The sequence below is a fragment of the Rhizoctonia solani genome, chromosome 16, assembly GCF_016906535.1.
Source record: "Rhizoctonia solani chromosome 16, complete sequence".
NCBI lineage: Eukaryota > Fungi > Basidiomycota > Agaricomycetes > Cantharellales > Ceratobasidiaceae > Rhizoctonia > Rhizoctonia solani.
Window position 1 is genome coordinate 1,608,704 of NC_057385.1, and position 13,813 is coordinate 1,622,516.

General features: G+C 53.8%; 4 protein-coding genes across 4 annotated transcripts; 3 read left to right on the top strand and 1 right to left on the bottom strand.

Annotated features, from left to right (window-relative positions):
- Positions 1-190: 190 nt before the first annotated feature.
- Positions 191-4,381, bottom strand: RhiXN_01753 (dynein heavy chain, cytoplasmic; the record flags this gene model as incomplete). The annotated part of the gene is made up of 13 exons (XM_043321572.1): positions 191-601; positions 649-746; positions 805-934; positions 1,044-1,180; positions 1,512-1,568; positions 1,621-2,194; positions 2,243-2,320; positions 2,370-2,536; positions 2,589-3,031; positions 3,087-3,544; positions 3,594-3,718; positions 3,775-4,041; positions 4,093-4,381. The coding sequence occupies 13 exons, from the start codon at positions 4,379-4,381 to the stop codon at positions 191-193; spliced, it is 3,234 nt and encodes a 1,077-aa protein (XP_043187395.1).
- Positions 4,382-4,648: 267 nt separating this feature from the next.
- RhiXN_01754 (uncharacterized protein) lies at positions 4,649-5,444 on the top strand (the record flags this gene model as incomplete). The annotated part of the gene is made up of 5 exons (XM_043321573.1): positions 4,649-4,652; positions 4,711-4,749; positions 4,824-4,895; positions 4,942-5,226; positions 5,293-5,444. 5 exons carry the CDS (start codon positions 4,649-4,651, stop codon positions 5,442-5,444), a joined length of 552 nt encoding a protein of 183 aa, XP_043187396.1.
- Positions 5,445-6,191: 747 nt separating this feature from the next.
- RhiXN_01755 (glycopeptide protein) lies at positions 6,192-6,948 on the top strand (the record flags this gene model as incomplete). The annotated part of the gene is made up of 4 exons (XM_043321574.1): positions 6,192-6,305; positions 6,405-6,646; positions 6,759-6,840; positions 6,889-6,948. The coding sequence occupies 4 exons, from the start codon at positions 6,192-6,194 to the stop codon at positions 6,946-6,948; spliced, it is 498 nt and encodes a 165-aa protein (XP_043187397.1).
- A 1,580-nt stretch (positions 6,949-8,528) lies between these two features.
- Positions 8,529-13,657, top strand: RhiXN_01756 (proteophosphoglycan 5; the record flags this gene model as incomplete). Its single annotated transcript, XM_043321575.1, has 10 exons — positions 8,529-8,903; positions 8,958-9,143; positions 9,197-9,211; positions 9,271-9,448; positions 9,511-10,790; positions 10,858-11,065; positions 11,188-11,874; positions 11,967-12,797; positions 12,848-13,221; positions 13,292-13,657. 10 exons carry the CDS (start codon positions 8,529-8,531, stop codon positions 13,655-13,657), a joined length of 4,500 nt encoding a protein of 1,499 aa, XP_043187398.1.
- Positions 13,658-13,813: the final 156 nt, after the last annotated feature.

Here is a 13,813-nt window from a genome sequence, read left to right on the forward strand (position 1 = left end):
CTGATGTATCCATGCACGGGTATCCAAGTTGCCGTCACTGTCATAAAAGGCACAAAGAAAACTAAAAACAGCCAATGATGGGAGCTACAAAACAGTCAAACAGGATCAGAAAAGAAAGGATAGACGAGATTCTATAATAACAAGTACCGCAACTCCTACAACACAAAATCTTACTACTAAAAATACCCTCTCAGAATCGCATGCTTTGCTGCTCCATATCATGGCGAGCCTTGGTAATCGCTGCATGCATTTCTTTCATCTCATTCGCGAGTTTCACTCCGAACCTCTGCAGAATATCTCTCTGCCAAGAGTCATACTTGGCATTGACACGAGCCTGGACTTGCTCATAATCAATCACACACACGCCAAAGCTGCGTTGAGTGTCCGAGTTGTCGAATGTTTGTCGTGTACGCTTGATTTCGGTCAAGAGCTGCTGCCAGTTGGCGAGCGAGTCTCCAAGTCGCGTAAAGACATATTCGGCTTCGAGATCCCAGAGGGATTGGAATTGAAGCCATTTGGCGACGTACTCCTTGACTTGTTGCACCTTGGTCTCGACGAGGTCGAATGGCCGAACCAGGGTCGATTCGTTCAGGCGAGTCAACTATCATCTAATTAGGATAATACCGTTGGCGAAAAGTCAAAACATACCAAGCCGGTGTAGGTAGTGTCAACTACCATTGCTCCCTGCATCTGTAGCCCAATCTCATATCGCGAGCTCTGAATCCTGCGTAAACCACAGACCACACCTAGTTTTATACGATTTAGCGAGCATTCTGATACTGAGCGACACGAGCCCCGACGCACCCAACCAGGAGTGCAACTGTCGTATCCAGATGCCACGCGCATACTCAATGGGTGGGTCTAAGAAAATAACCTGGTTCTGAATGCGAATCTCGTGGACGATCGGCTTGAGTGTCAAGTTGCCCTCGATAGCCTTTCCCATACATCAGTAAACGCATATAACCTAAAGCGGATACAGTCAGACCTTTTCATCTTTCGCCGTTCTGCCCGCTTCTTCATGGTAGCATCCGAATGACACCCACTTCACGTCTGGGCTCGTCCTCTTCGGTGCGATCAAATTCAGTGCACCAGAGTTGGATAATGTGTGTCAACCGAACGAGTAACAGGGCTTCAATCTTGGCATCAAGCTCAGCAACCCAATTGTCGAGGTTTGCGTAGCCTTCAAGGTTTAGTTGGTCGATCTGTCAATTAACAAACCTCAGCGCGAGTGGACGACGTATGTGTGTTCAATACTTGCCGCTGCCTGAATTTTGGCAATAAGCTCCGAGAATGCCTCCGTTGTAAACGGACAAGTCGCGAGGTCATCTACGTGACGGGTGATATCTTTGTACACGTCGATGAGCGAGTTGGTTTTGTCCTAGAATAGTGGCTGTCAATACCCCTCATCTCATTCAATGGGAACTAAAGAACGCACTTGCAAAATTGATACGGCACTAGCAAACTCCGGACATAGACAATGTGCTTGTTCTCTCGCCCATCAAGTCCAGTACCATGGAATCTGTGTGAGTCGTATGTGTTAACGAAAAAGTCCCAGCGCAGTGCCATTCCTATCAATCCAGGTTAACATGTGTTAATGTTAATTGCCAGGTCCAGACATACCACGAGTGATCATCCTCTGAACTTCATTCCTGTATTCAGCAACCAACATCTCGATCCCCTTGTTGGCTTCCACGAGATCCAGAGTCTGGGCATACGTCCGCACGGTCTCCATCAAGCTCACGGCATGTGGGTATACACGCTTCGCATCCTTGGCTAGATTGCTTGTTGTATGCGGCACCTGGAAACCCAACCACAACAAATTCCGGACCTCCTTGAACAGTGTAATAATTTGAGGATCGAAATTGACAGTGAGCTGGAACCCCCCTCCACGAAGACGGATGATTTCAAACAGTCGACCGTTGATGTTCATATCGCGGCGATTAATATCATGCAGCCAAGCTTCATATACCGGTCTAGTATCGAGCTTTTTACGAAACGAGGTTGACTCGGCTTGAAGCTTCTGGCCCTCGGCATAGAGTTCCCAACTCTTTCCCAAGACGTCTTGTACGCGAGTCATGTAAGTATTGAGCTGTCTTTCAATTTGTCGCGCCCAGATAATGGCACCCGCGATAGGCGGAAGGTCTCGCATTTGAGACATATGGTATGTGTCAGAGTAGCGGTATTGAGTTTTGAACTAGATGCGGGTAATTAGATAGAGTCAACGCATAAAAGGCAAAAATACCTTGTCATGAAGTCGTTTAATGTCCTCCTTTACGGATTCGATCAATTGCGTTTGGTATTCTTGGATGGCACCCCGAATCTACGTATCAAAGTTGATTTATGCTCGCTTCAAGGGTCGGCATTCGTACCTTTGGGCGCACAAAGAGCGCGTTAAATTTCGAAAATACACGGAACATTTCGTTCGCATTGCGCGCCGTCCCGAGTCGGTCGCGCAGCCGGGAAATGATCTGATTTTCGACACGCGCCACACGTTCGTTGTACGCATTCTCGGCGGTGACCCAAATTTCAGTACCCTCTGCACACCAACGATAAATCCTCCCTCTAAGAAACGAACCAATGAATCTTACCAGTTGAGACATCCAAAACATCAATCCCTTTCACAATCTCATACGCTTCCTTGACTTCCTCCTCCATATCCATCCCACCAACGTCTTTGCCGATCCCTCCAAGCCCCTTGGTAGGCCCGGTCATTACAGCAAGCTGCTCGTGTTGCTTCCTCCAATCCCTTAGATATCGCGTGCGTTCCATGAGCTTGGCATGGGCTGGCTGCACCTTGATCGGGATGAATTTCTCGGAGCGACGACGTGTTACCTCGCGCGCAACATTAGTGAATTCCTTGATCAGGTCGTCCCAAGCACGGAAGATTTCTTGAGTCTGTTTGAGCAACCTATCAAATGTTTCGTATGGTGCATAGGTAAGACGATGAGATGTAAGGACACGGAGGAGTTGGTCGTTAAAGTCACGGGAGATGGCTTCTACGAGTGGGAGAGCACGTCGGATGGGATAAGGACTTTATGCATGTAGGTTAGTGAATGCGAGAAACGTACATAGGGAAATACACTCACGAAAGACGCAGCTTCCTGTTGATGTGTCCAAAAACCTGGTAAAGTGCATCATGAATCTTATCCAAGTCCGTTGCGGATAATAGTTCGTTCAGAGGGAACTCCTTCATCAGTTGGTTATACTTGTGCACGATATCTGTGGCCTCCTTCAACCCTGTATCCGCAATGAAACTGACAGTTGCTCGGAAACGTTTCGCGTTGCGAAGGCATTCCATAACAAGCTGAACCTCATCACCACGGAGCTGCGTCTCGATCCCTTCTAGAGCACGTTCGAGACTCAACCAAAAGTTGATTTCTTGCGATGCAGTACCCGAAGAAACGTCACGCGTGAGTTTTGTAACACCTTGGATAGACTTGATCCAGGTATTTACGTGAGCCTGGAGTGTATTAAGGAATGAACTGTCGCTGAGAGTACTACCAGGAATAAGATCGATGTGCACAGGTGTGTTGGTCGCGTGTGCCTATACATTTGTCAATGCATCCGTATCCCGTATCGCGCGCTTTACGTACATGGTCGACGGCTTTTTGAATGCTTGGGTGAATAATGAGATGAGTTTCAGGAATTTCGACATTCTGTTGGAGATGCAACAGAGATAGTTCAAGCTCTGCAAACTTCTTCTTGGTCACGGGTATTCCTATACAATGCTCAATTTAGCCACGGCGTAAAACGGATTCAATTACTTGAGCCTACCCATTTTCCCATCTCCATCCTTGCCACTACCACGTGCTCCAACGAACGCATCGAACCAAGGCTTAACGGCTTGGCTCACTACTGCATGCAAACTCTCATAGGGAGTCTCATCCCCACCAAAAAGATTCAGGATATGCAACTGTGGTGCAAGGGGAAGCAAGGTATCCAGGGTGGGCGTGCGCTTAATAAGTGCTAGCGTAGTTACGTTGCTCGAATTGTATTGCAGTTGTTGTGTGAGCGTGTAGGAATATGTCGGGGTTGCATCCTCTGTAAACTATATGTCCAGCATATCTTCTCATCTCTGGCGTCGTACCTCACCTTCAGGTTCTCCCGCTCGGGTTTTAACAATATAAATGGCTTCGACACCTTCTGCAGCAAAGCGCGTCAATTTTTCATCAAATTCAGAGTCGAATAGTGTGGCTTCAATTTCGTCTACTGTAGCACCAATTACGGGTGGAAGCAAGGCAAGCAGATAAGTACGAAACTGGGCAGGATCAAAAGACGATGCAGGGGCGGGAGGGATCGGTAAAGCCGCGTCTGAGTTAAGCACTGGCGTTCCATTTGTTCCGTTTGTATAGAGTTCAGGCGTGTCGAGCCCCGACGCCATCTTGCCTGCCTTTGTCGCGGTCGTCGTCTGAGGGCTCTGTGTCGGGATACCATGTGACCAATATCCCTAATTGTCATTTATAATTATCGCAAATTGTCTCAATTGGGGTTACACGTTACGGAGTAGAACTCTAAGATCGCGGCGTGTATACACAATTATATGACAAGGCATATCCTGAGCCAAATCGTTTAAATAGTGTATTTATGACTCGGGTGACCAGGTCTTTTTAATGAAAAATGTTTAATTGGGTTTACACTAGACTACTACATGGGTCGCTTATACAGCCTATCGGGTCCCGACTTTGACTATAGCTCACCATACCCCCTCAGGCACAGAAAGTGATCGCCAGGTTCACCTGCATTTCATTCGTCAGTACCTTCCATCACTTTAGCCACCGCATACACTTACGTCGTTGGCCTGGCACTGTCGCTGCGACTGGTAGTCCGTCGGAGTGCAGAACGCACCGCCAGGACAGCATCCCGCCGACTTGCCTGTCAACCCGGGTCACCCCACAGTCAGTATCTCACATACACATCGCGAGCCCGACTCATATCCAGCAGCACAACCACTGCGCACTGGCACTCACAGTTATTACCCGTTCCGTCGCACCCATTGTAGTACCCGAACCCAGTCGTCACCGAAACTTGTGCGGCGGGATCAGCGACACGTCCGTGCTAGACCCGCAGCCGGCGCACGTCGGGTTCTTCAGCGTCGTCTCGAGCAGCGAGCAGTTCTCGCCGTTGAACCCGCATGCTCCGGTCTGGAGGTATGCGATGGCGGCGACGAGCGGGCCGTTGCTGACGTAGTCGCCGCCGGTCGACAGCACGCGACCGCCTTGGATCAAGGTCGGCTGTCGGCAGAATAGAATGAGGGAGAACGAGGAGGAGAAGAACGGATAAGAAAGTAATTAGAAGGGTGCGGGAAGTGTGGATGGATGGATGGGGCTTACAGTACCGTATCCGCATCGGTTGTCAAAGTGGACGACGTGACGCTCTGCCTGGACGCCGACGGAAGCGACGAGGGCGACGGCGAGAGTGGAGAAGAGAGTGGAGAAGCTGCATAGTATTGGAATAAGAGTGAAGAGTGGCAACAGTGGCTGGAGTGAGTAGACTGTGAGTGATGATGAGTAGAGTCCCTCGTCCGCTTAGCTTTTATAATAATAATCGTTATACTGTATTCCGAGTTGTGAACATCTGCTACAACGGCCGCCGTGAGCTCTCCCTATCTCCCTTGTGCGTGATAAACGCAAGCGACGTTACAGAGGATTAGAATAAATCCCAGGCCTATCAAACCACAGCTCGGCTAGCCACGCCTAGAGAACCGGATCAATTTCCACGCATACATCAAGGAATATACGCCTCGGCGGGGTTCTCGGGTTCGAGGCGTCGGTGGTCGAGCCGAGGGCGAATTGAAAGCTCTTCGATCCATGACACTACCTGGAGTTATTTTGGGGAGTCGAGCTCTTGGCGTCCGAGGTAGACCGAGACATCCGAGCTGAGTTGAGTACCACCGCCCCGCGCCCACTCGGAGAAGTTCACGTGGCTGAACCGGTACTAGTACACTATTGATTAAGAGCTGTAAGCGAGTTGTTTAGTTTGATGAGTCGGTCACTTGCTGTACTCATGCACTGTCGCTTGAGCGTATCACCCTGGATTTGTATGAAGATAAGAAAAGAACGATGAACCCTCTCAGACTAAAATATACTAGATAATTATTATAAAAGCTAAGCGGACGAGGGACTCTACTCATCATCACTCACAGTCTACTCACTCCAGCCACTTTTACCACTCTTCACTCTTATTCTACTACTATGTACAGCTTCTCCACCCTCTTCTCCACTCTCGCCGTCGCCCTCGTCGCTTCCGTCGGCGTCCAAGCGGAGCGTCACGTCGTCCACTTTGACAACCGATGCGGATACGGTACCGTAAGTCCCATCCGTCCATCCATACACCTGACACCCTTCTAATTACTTTCCTATCCATTCTTCTTCTCCTCGTTCTCCTTCATTCCATCCGACCGACAGCCGACCTTGATCCAAGGCGGTCGCGTGCTGTCCACCGGCGGCGACTACGTCAGCAACGGCCCGCTCGTCGCCGCCATCGCATACCTCCAGACCGGAGCATGCGGGTTCAACGGCGAGAACTGCTCGCTGCTCGAGACGACGCTGAAGAACCCGACGTGCGCCGGCTGCGGGTCTAGCACGGACGTGTCGCTGATCCCGCCGCACAAGTTCTCGGTGACGACTGGGTTCGGGTACTACAATGGGTGCGACGGAACGGTAATAACTGTGAGTGCCGGTGTGCAGTGGTTGTGCTGCTGGATATGAGTCGGGCTCGCGATGTGTGTGTGAGGTACTGACTGGTGACCCGGGTTACAGGCAAGTCGGCGGGATGCTGCCTGGCGGTGCGTTCTGCACTCCGACGGACTACCAGTCGCAGCGACAGTGCCAGGCCAACGACGTAAGTGTATGCGGTGTATGATGGAAGGTACTGACGAATGAGATACAGGTGAACCTGGCATCACTTTCTGCGCCTGAGGGGTATGAACCAGTCGGTGGAGCAGGATAGCTATTGTATAAGCGGCCCATGTAGTAGTCTAGTGTAACTCAAATTAAATGATATTCATCCATCGGAAATTAAACCAACGTGAGAGTTCTGACCGACTGGAAAGCTACTTAGACTTCTGGTAAATCTTATTCTCACTATTCAAACTGTGACCAATTCTCACGGGAGGGTTATGAGAGATACTGTAGCTATATATAGTTGTGTATCTTCACATGCATGTAGAAAGTGACAAAGAAGTACGCCACCAAGCGTGGCGAACCCTATAGCACGCACTCATATAATGTTTGCTTAAGGGCACAAACGAGTTCTCATTATATTGTGAATACAATTATCGAGCCAAAATTCTGAATTCGCAGTTTGCGTCTAAAACCGTCTGATGATTAGTCAGCAGATCAGCCTGCTCGCGATCTGTTCAGAGGCGTGTGGTGATTGCAAGTAGATAGAACCATTCTCAAATGAAAATGTCAAGACTTTTGCGACTCCAGATATAGGCGTTTAGATCCGTGAATCCGGGCTTCTACACTGTATGTACATACATGGTGCTACTACTAAACACGCACTTTTAATGATCTTGCGAGGTAGCCATTTAAAGCCTCCTTAATGAATTTACTAGTCCAGCCATTACAAGCGCTGTTCTTTGACGCCTGTAATGAGCAACGGTCTCAGTTGTAAATAAGATTAGGATCTGAGGGATATCACTTCTGGTGCTTTTTCTAAACAGCTTATCGTATCGGCCGCGCGAAATGAATAGAGGCAATTACGATTCTCTACTCGACATTTTGCATACATCATGCATTTACTCACGCTGAAAAGTTGAAGGGGGTTAGAGTTTAGAAAACTTATGGTACGAGTTGGAGCGATAGGGGCTACGATTGCCGACGCGGGCAGACCTTTCTCCGCTAGGACATGCACATGACCTGGATCATAGGGGGGGCCATGGTCACTATCGAAACGGGCTGAGAGTAGTACAGAGGTGGCAGGGCAAGCTACGAGCTCAGGCATGGGCCCCCTCCTCCGGCCGCATAGATGCCCGAGGCTCCGGCAAAGCAAAGTCCGGAGGTGGGTTGTACTCGGCTTGTCCTCCGCGTATCCGGAAGCGAAAAAAGATATTCTTGGCTATATTGGGGGCTACATAAGGCAGCTTAGCCTTATACGTGATGTTTCGGTTAGAATTGGGGTCGAGGGCGAGTCGTTATGACATTCTCTCGTCACCAGAGGGAGACGCGTTGTCAGGGGTTTGGGGGCCAAGGTTGTTGGGTGGTTGTGTATTGTAGTGGGTGTAAAGATGCTTGAGGCGCGGGCGTAGGTTGATCGATGGTGGTTCATAGGTCAAAAGTGGTCGCATATACCCATATACTGCACGGTATGCTTCGCCGAGTGAGAACGAATGTGAGTGGACCGGGGCGCTTAGCTCAGGGGCGTGTACACGTGACGGGTGAAGATGGAAGGGCGCTTGGGAGGAGCGGTATGAAGTGTTGCAGTGCCAGTGCAATGAGGCCAGTGGTTACCTGAGAATCCTTCCGTTTGCTCCTTGACGAATAGAGCGTGTTTGCGAGAGCTGAATAGGACTCGCCAGCGCAGGAATGTCTCGCAGCCAGCAGCGGGGTGGCGAGGGGGGAACGAGCACGAGTGGACCGCCGCCAGCATCGAGCAGCCGGTACCATCGGTCCTCGATACGATCACAGAAGGGACCGGGCCTAGGCTCGTCATCGACTCGAGTGCAAGTAGTTGGAGAACGCGGATATGATTCGGAGATACCCAGAGAACTTGGGGGCCTGCCCTCTCTGGCTGCTGGTTACCACACCGAGGGCCAGCCGTCTACTACCACCACCACCAAGCGCGCCTCCAAAGAGCTCCTCCGCAACGTCGTCGATCCCCGCCGCAACGGCAGACTCTCCAGCATGCCATCGCAGCATCCGCACCCCCATCTTCGACACGACATGCCAGACGACCAGCTCGTACGTACTTGCTCTCGTCCCTTGCTTACGTCTTGGCTCACTCCCCAGGACCAGGCCAGCAGCACCCGCCGTGTCCGCAGAGACAAGGACAGAGACAGCCGCCGTCACCGCGAACGGGACCCCGTAGAGAACCAGGTCCCGCCGTCCGTATGGATGAACCAGATCCAGGCCACCGCCGCAGACCCCAAGCGAGCACGCAGGACATCCGGCTCACGCACCCGCCACGAAGAGCCCCAGCAGGTGTGTATCCGCTTGCTTTTTCATCCCTGCTCCTAACACATCCCCAGTTTCAGCACGACCCCAGAGCAGTCAGTCTTTGTCTGTCCTTTTCATCTCATTTCATATCTGACCCCTCCCCACTATTTAGTTCCCGCTCCCCCCAAATCAAGAACATCACCGACATCCTCATTATCAGTCTCCGCCGTATCCCTATCCACATCACCCCCGAAATGGCAATCCTCCTCCGACCCATGACTTTTACCGCCCCAACGATCCCGGCCCTGAATACGTCCCCACCACTCCACAGCCAACAATCCGCGATACCAGTTCGTCATAGATGACAGGGCCGGCATGCCATCACCCCCGCCCGTCGAGATTCCCCATCCAGTACAACCCCCGGCTGCCCCTTTTACTACTCCTGCCCCTGCTCCCCTTTTGCCCCTCCCCCGGACCAAGGAAGAGCTCCTCAGGTCCGAAGGAATCTCCCAAGGCTCCCCGTTTACCGGACACCGCCGCCATCGTTCGGGGCGAGGCGAAGACTTTGCAGCTGGCAGCGGAGCATTTGCCGATGCCACCAACCATACACGCCCCTCGCTCAGGCACCAAACCTCTCGCTCAGAAGACCTGCGCAAACTTGGTCAAGGCCTGCCCCAGCTCGAATCCGAGGACCATCTTGCTCACCAATTGGCCCGACCTGTTCACGTCGGACGCTCCGCCTCGGAAAATGTCGTTCCTCAGGTCCCCCAGCTCGCCACCCCGGGCATGTACAATGCAGGACTGGCCGTTACTCCGGGTACGTCCAAAGGACTCAACATGACCCCGCAGCTCCAGGAATCCTTTGCAGAATCGGCTAATGCCAGTCGTGCGCCCGTAAATGCTGCCATGGCCAGCGCCGCTATTGCCAATGTCAGCACAGATTCAGACTCGGCAAGGGGCGAGCGAGACAAGAAGCGACGCACACGAAGGTCTAAGCAAGTCGATGCTGCTGATTTGCAAGCCCTCTTACCGAAAGATCCTACCCCACCACCCGTCGTTCAGCCCCCATTCAGGAGACAAAGAACCGTATCTGGACGTAGCATCACTGCCCAGCCTACGCCCCCGCCACCCGCACTCCCGACTGAACCGGAACGGGACCCCGCAGATGATATGGTTGTGTATCACCGGACCCCCGAACCGGCCATGATCGATCCGGCCCGTGCGCCTCCCCTCGTGGTCCGCCCCGACGCCTTTCGGGTGGCCGGAGACTCACTCCCGCAAGGGCTGGCCATATTCGCTTCCCGCCCGGAAATGACATCCTCTGGGATTGCGCCGCTTGCAGGCCTACGCACCGAGATGACACAAGTCCCAGGTCCTCGTGGTGATATGACCAACGAAATCTCGCGTGGGGCCGAGACCTTGCGCGCCGGCGAGCCCGTCTCCTCTGTCCCCGCGTTATTGCCCGCAGCACGGCGCGCGTCGATTCTCGACGAGGAGCGATCGAGAAAGTATTCGGCTGCTGGGACCGAGGGCGGTGTTTCTGCCGGCGGGACCGGCTCGCAGGCCGTCTGGGGCGACCGAGGAGCAGAGACGTCCGGTGGTCCGAGCCGACGACGTGCCGCCTCCCCATCATCATCATCACCAGCACCAGCACCGACGCTCGTCGCCCAACCACGCGCGCAAGAGCACCGGGTCGGACGTGACCAACGAGTCGTTTGAGTCTGCGCAGCTCGGCGGGTCGACGATGTTGGATTTCCAGTCTGCGCGGGACGCCATGTCGATGCGCGAGGCTGTGTCCCCCATGTCGAATTACCAGTCGATCGCGCCGTCGGTGCGGAGCGAGGTTCGGGACGTGAGGGGTGCGATGATCGGGAGCGATGTTGGATATAGAGACGCGAGGAGTCCGGATCCTGGGGCTATGATGGGTCAATCGGGCTCAAAGGGTACCGCGACGGGATATCGGGCGGGTGAAGGCAAGCATACGAGCGCTATTTTACACACAGGCGTCGTTTCCCCACTGTCGCCGCCTCCAAACACTGCAAACGTTGCATTTCCCCCAACGCGCACCCAAACGTAATTTCACCTTCAGGACTCGCAAACGTCATTTCTCCCGCAATTCCCAAGGATCGTGCGCTTCCTCGAGCTGGGCAGGTTCCCGCCACGCCCATGACCGCATCCAAGACCTTTGAGCCTGAGATTCCGACTCGACCTCGTGTTCCCTCGAACAACATGCTTGGTTCTTCGCCGCCCGATCTCCTTGCGCAGCGTGCGACTGTCGATGCGCATACGCCTGTTCCTGTTGTCCCTGTCGTCGATGAAGAAGGGAGGCTTCGCGGTCCGCTTGGTCCCACTGTTGGTGCTGGTGCTGGTGCTGCGTCGACGATGCCTGCCAGGCCGACTCGAATGTCATTTACCGCCCAGCGCCCGGCTCCCCAAACGGCCACCCCGGTTACGTCTCCTCCCCAGACCCACGCTCAGGCTCAGCCGGCTGCAGAGGCTAGTGCGGTCCCCAAGAACGTTCAACAGCAGACCCACGGAATCGATGGTTCGAAAGAGTCGTTGGTCGAGACGCTCGGTAGCGCTAAAGCGTCCAAGAGTAAAGGGTGGCTGAGAGGATGGAAGTCGTCTAACCAGAAGCCTCCTTCGCCTACTCCGCCACCTGGACCTCCTCCCGCACCTTCTGCTTCTGCTTCTTCCGCTCAACCTCGTCAGCGACTTCTCAGTGGGCTCATGGGTTCCGGGGCGTCCAAGCACAAGCAAAAGCCTTCTGAATCTAGTATTGTTCCTCCATCTCAACTTCAGCCTAACGGAGACGACGCGTATGCGCCGTGCGAGAGCCCCTGGTCGTCTAATCCTGATCTTAACCAGGACCAGCCCAGGAGAAAGAGTCTCGTATGCAGAGGGTCATTACGTCCATTAGAGGCGGACTGGGCCGAAAACCATCGTCGTCCAAGCTGGGCCATTTCTCGTCCAAGTCGATGTCTCGTCTGCCAGCCACGGTACCTGCGCCGCCCGTCGGTGCCTCCCTTGTTCGGTCGGCGAGTACCAATGCGAACGGGAGGGAAGGAGGGGTGTGGCCCATGTCGCCTCGTTCCAAAGCCCCGGCTCTGCCTGCTGAACCTCCTGCTCCTGCACCTATTCCCGCTCCTTCGGTTGCCCCGCCCGCGAATCCTTCGCCTACGCCTACGCCCGCACCGGTCGCGCCGGCCATTACGGTCCCGATCTTAGCCATCCCGAACTCTGCTACTCCCGCTGCTGTTGTCCCCGCTGCCCCCAAGCCACGTCCCACCGAACCTGAAAAGAGGCCTGTTACAAAGGATGTTCCTATTATCGACAAGTCCCGCGTGCCCATCTTGAACGGTGCTCCGCCTGCACCCACTACGGCCAAGGCGAGGGCGTACCTTGATTCCAACGGCCGACCTATCGAGACACCGCGTGCCGAAAAGCGCTCGAGCGCTCAACCTGCTCCTCCTTCCCTATCTAACCCACAGCGTCCCAATTCGCCCCCGTTGGTCAATCGTCCTGTGGGACGCATCCCTGTAGCGCAGACCAAGATATTCACCAACGACGCGCCGAACCGTTCAGTGGCGCATCCTCCCACCGCCCCTGGTGCTGCCCCCGTTCCTACCACACCTCACGGATCGCACCGAACGTTGACCGCAGCGGGCCCCGGATTTCTTCGTCGCGCGAGAGGGTCCCGTCTGCCCCGGCTGCTCCAACCAATCTGTATCGTCCCTTGCGTCCGAGAGAGAACCCGGTTTATGCCACTGACCCCGCGCCTCCGCATGGCGAAGCTGGGGATCTTGGGTTGCCGACTCCTGATGAGACGCCTCGTGCTTCGCCTACTGGTGAGAATACCTTTGAGGACCGCGCGGTTGCGTTGAAAGAGGAGCAGCGGGAGCGGGAGCGCCGTCCGTCCCAGGAAGATCCCAATCGCCGGCGCCATCGTTCGAATAATATCGTTATCCCCAGCAAGTACCCCGGCGGCCTCAACCCACACGAGTTGACTCACCGGCTGCAAGTGGATGTCGATGCGTACGCACACGGCGGTGTTCTCAAGTTTGGCCATCGCGAGAAACGGGCTATTTCAGTGGCTAGCGTGGAAGCCGTGTCTGGTCAAGAGGTACTTGCCTTGTCGCCTTTTTTTTTATACGTCTGATCTGCGTGGGCTGACCAAGTGTGTGGGATGATAGGGCCATTTCCAGTCCGAGACGTCTTCGATCCGGTCTTCGACCCCTGGAGCTCATCAGCTTGCGTTTCCCCATCGGGACCCCGCCGAAGCGACGCAAAGTTGGGCGAAGCACCAGACGGAAGAGGACGAGAGGGCCGGGGCCGGAGTTGGCGCTCGAGTTGGCCGTTCTGGGAGAGACAGGCGAGATGGGCGCAAGGTCTCGGGCGTGTTGAAGCGTGATCGGGGCGGTGTCCGCAAGCCGGGCGTTGCGTTTGATTTCCCATCGGGCCCTATTATCGAGACGGATGAGGATCCACAGGACGCGAGGCAGCAGGCGGATATTAATCTGACTTACGAGTTGGAGAGGAGGCATAAGCGGTACAAGTAAATAAGCTATTTAGGATCTGGACCTCTTTTCCCTTTTTTTATTTCTTTTTTTGTTGTTGGTCGTTTGCCATGGCTCGTTCGTGTCGATACCGTTATACCATATTTGCGTACATATGCTTTCTTTTTCTCTTGTTCTTATTTGCGTCTATACTTTTAT